General features: G+C 37.1%; 1 protein-coding gene across 1 annotated transcript; it reads left to right on the top strand.

The window, feature by feature from the left end:
* The first annotated feature begins 536 nt into the window (after positions 1-536).
* Positions 537-1,640, top strand: LOC110941784 (probable galacturonosyltransferase-like 1). Its single transcript, XM_022183449.2, has one exon. It carries the CDS (start codon positions 543-545, stop codon positions 1,563-1,565), a length of 1,023 nt encoding a protein of 340 aa, XP_022039141.2. The 5' UTR covers positions 537-542; the 3' UTR covers positions 1,566-1,640.
* Positions 1,641-3,218: the final 1,578 nt, after the last annotated feature.

Here is a 3,218-nt window from a genome sequence, read left to right on the forward strand (position 1 = left end):
GATAATTTTAATCTTGTATAGTATCATAATTACTATACAAATGATCTTTTATGATAATTTTGATCTTCTAAGATAATTTTGATCTTGTAGGGTAATTTTGTAAAGTATTATAATTACTCTACAAGTGTATTAAAATTACTCTACAAGTTTCAAAATTACCATATAAGAACATTTTATAAAATTACCCTACAAAATCAAAATTACTCTACAAGATATTTTTACAGTAATTTTAATAATTAACCTATAAGCAAATAATTACGAAAATATCACCGGTTGATTTTTTTTTCATGTTTTGTAATAGTGAATTTAACTCTTTAACTCTTAAATATAACATAACCAAAAGTCAGCTATTATTAAAACAAACTATATTATATTATATTGCATTATAAATTTCAAAAACAGCTTATTATATCAATCAACAGTAACTTCAAACCGACCGGGTAGCTCCAAAAACAATACAAGAAAAGAAACACTTCCTTCAAACTCAATCCATGACACTTCTTAAATACCACAATCTCCAACTAATAATTCACAACACCACCATGTTTCACCTCATTCTCCTCCTCCTCCTCCATTCCGCCACCATCACCACCGCCACAACCACTACCACCATCTCACAACAATTCAAAGAAGCCCCACAATTCTACAACTCACCAGAATGCCCATTAACCACCACCACCACCACCAAGAACAACAACAACACCGTCCACGTCGCCATGACCCTCGATGCCGCTTACATTCGTGGCTCAATGGCCGCGATCCTCTCCGTCCTCCAACACTCCTCCTGCCCGGAAAACATCATCTTCCATTTCGTCACCTCAAGTTCCTCCAACACGTCTCTCCTACGCGCCACCATCGCCACCTCTTTTCCCTACCTTAACTTCCACGTCTACCGGTTCATGGACTCCATAGTATCCGGACTAATCTCCACATCCATACGCGCCGCCCTCGACTGCCCACTAAACTACGCCCGCAGCTACCTTGCTAACATACTCCCTGCCCACGTTAACAAAGTAGTGTACCTCGACTCCGACCTCGTACTCGTTGACGACATTGCCAAACTCGCTGCCACTCCCCTCGGTGACTCAATTCTCGCCGCGCCCGAATATTGCAATGCAGATTTCGCGATCTACTTCACGCCAACGTTCTGGTCAAGTCCGTCGCTTTCGTCCACTTTCGCGGACAGGAAACCGTGTTATTTCAACACCGGAGTGATGGTCATGGACTTGGGCCGGTGGCGGGCTGGGGAATATACGACAAAGATAGAAGAATGGATGGAGTTGCAAAAGCGCATGCGGATTTATGAACTCGGGTCTTTGCCTCCGTTTTTGCTTGTTTTTGCCGGAAAGATAGCTCCTGTGGATCATAGGTGGAACCAGCATGGGCTTGGTGGGGATAATTATCGCGGGTTGTGTCGCGATTTGCATCCAGGGCCGGTTAGTTTGTTGCATTGGAGTGGGAAGAGTAAGCCGTGGGTGAGGCTTGATGCGGAGAGGCCGTGTCCGTTGGATGCTTTATGGGCACCTTATGATCTTTTGATGCCTCCTTTTTCGTTTGATTCTTGAAGAACTGAAGTTGTATATTATGTAAAACATATATATAATGAACACATATACAAATGGTGTTGAGTTTTGTAATTAGATGCTTTATTTGGTCTCATGACTAGGAATAATCAGTTTAGATTCAAGATTTTGTAAGTAGAAAAGAGTGTCCCAACATGTTTGCCCATATGTATAATAAGAACATGAAGGTTACATTGCAAAATGTTTATTAAATTAGAGTAAACTGCCAAAATATCCCTGCGGTTTGGTCCCTTTTGCCACTTTAGTCCAAAACTAAAGCCTTTTGAATCTGAGTCCATGTGGTTTCAGTTTTGTTGCCATTTTCATCCAAAAGCAAAATTTGGTAAGAATTTTCAGTTAACATCCAGTTTTTTTTTCCCTCCCTTTTAATGAAGGGTAAAATGGTCAGATTTAGTTAATTATGTCATGAATTTTTGCAGTTTGACCTTTTAAAGTCAAGTGCCACTTCTTACTCATCGTGTGTGCATTGAAGTACACATTGGTACCTCCTTCCAAATCAAGCATACTTACAAGAAATTATCTTTAGCTTTTCTTGCGAAAGTTTTCCTTCCTTGTAAATTACATAAGTCATTCATTCGAATTCTAGCCTATCACTCATTTTAACTCTCATGAGTCAATTACTAACATACCTCACATGTAACTTATTCAAAGCTTATTTCTTTCATCGGTTTTACTTACTTAATGAATCAAATACTTTATGCTATCTAATATTACTTGCTTAATAATTAACAACTTAACTTCGTTTGACTTTTCAGAAGTACAACTATAACACATTCTTATCTATGTTTAATCAATTACCCAATTCTGACACATCTCTCTCTAGTCGAGTCACAAGCTCCTACTGAAAGTATAACCTTTAATGCATACATTGCGCGATTCAAAACCATTGACTCGCTATCCATACCTTGCGATGGTTATTTCTTTCCAATTCGTGGCAATGCATGCCCATATATTATGCTTGCCTGTAAGCATAAAAATTGACAAAACAAAATATTAAATACCGGGTTCAAATGGCGATCACCATTTGACCCGCATGACTCAGTTGTTCTTTTTAACCATTCTTGCATTCCAACATATTTGCATATATATATATATATATATATATATATATATATATATATATATATATATATATATATATATATATATATATATATATATATATATATATATATATATATGCAAAAATTAAAACACAACTTGGATATTATCCGCTTTAAAGAATATTTACTTGTTTGGTCCGTACATACTTACGAATTCAAACATTTCATTCTCATCGTTCATTCTTAGTTGTTTGATCTGTACTCAATTACGGATTCAAACTTTTCATTCTTTTCATTCGTTCTTACATTGTGTGATCTGTACTTATTTATGGATTCAAACTTTATGGATTCAAACTTTTTCATTCTCATCTTTCTTTCTTAGGTTGATCTGATTCTTAAAGAATCGTTGGACCCTTTCCATCCCCATACGACCCTTATTTCCTAATTCGACCAGATATACGTGTGATGATTCTCATAGTCTCACGAGCATCCTATGTTTCTTACACTGGCCAGGCGTGCAATCCATATTCTAGTCTCGTGTTTTCATGAGAATCATCACTTTATATCCAGGGAACCGATCTTCAGTTCGTGC

The sequence above is a fragment of the Helianthus annuus genome, chromosome 5 (genome assembly GCF_002127325.2).
Source record: "Helianthus annuus cultivar XRQ/B chromosome 5, HanXRQr2.0-SUNRISE, whole genome shotgun sequence".
In the NCBI taxonomy this organism is placed as follows: Eukaryota; Viridiplantae; Streptophyta; class Magnoliopsida; order Asterales; family Asteraceae; genus Helianthus; species Helianthus annuus.

Excerpts from the sequence above, each read along its gene's own strand:
- LOC110941784 (XM_022183449.2), top strand. The coding sequence starts at position 543 with ATGTTTCACCTCATTCTCCTCCTCCTCCTCCATTCCGCCACCATCACC.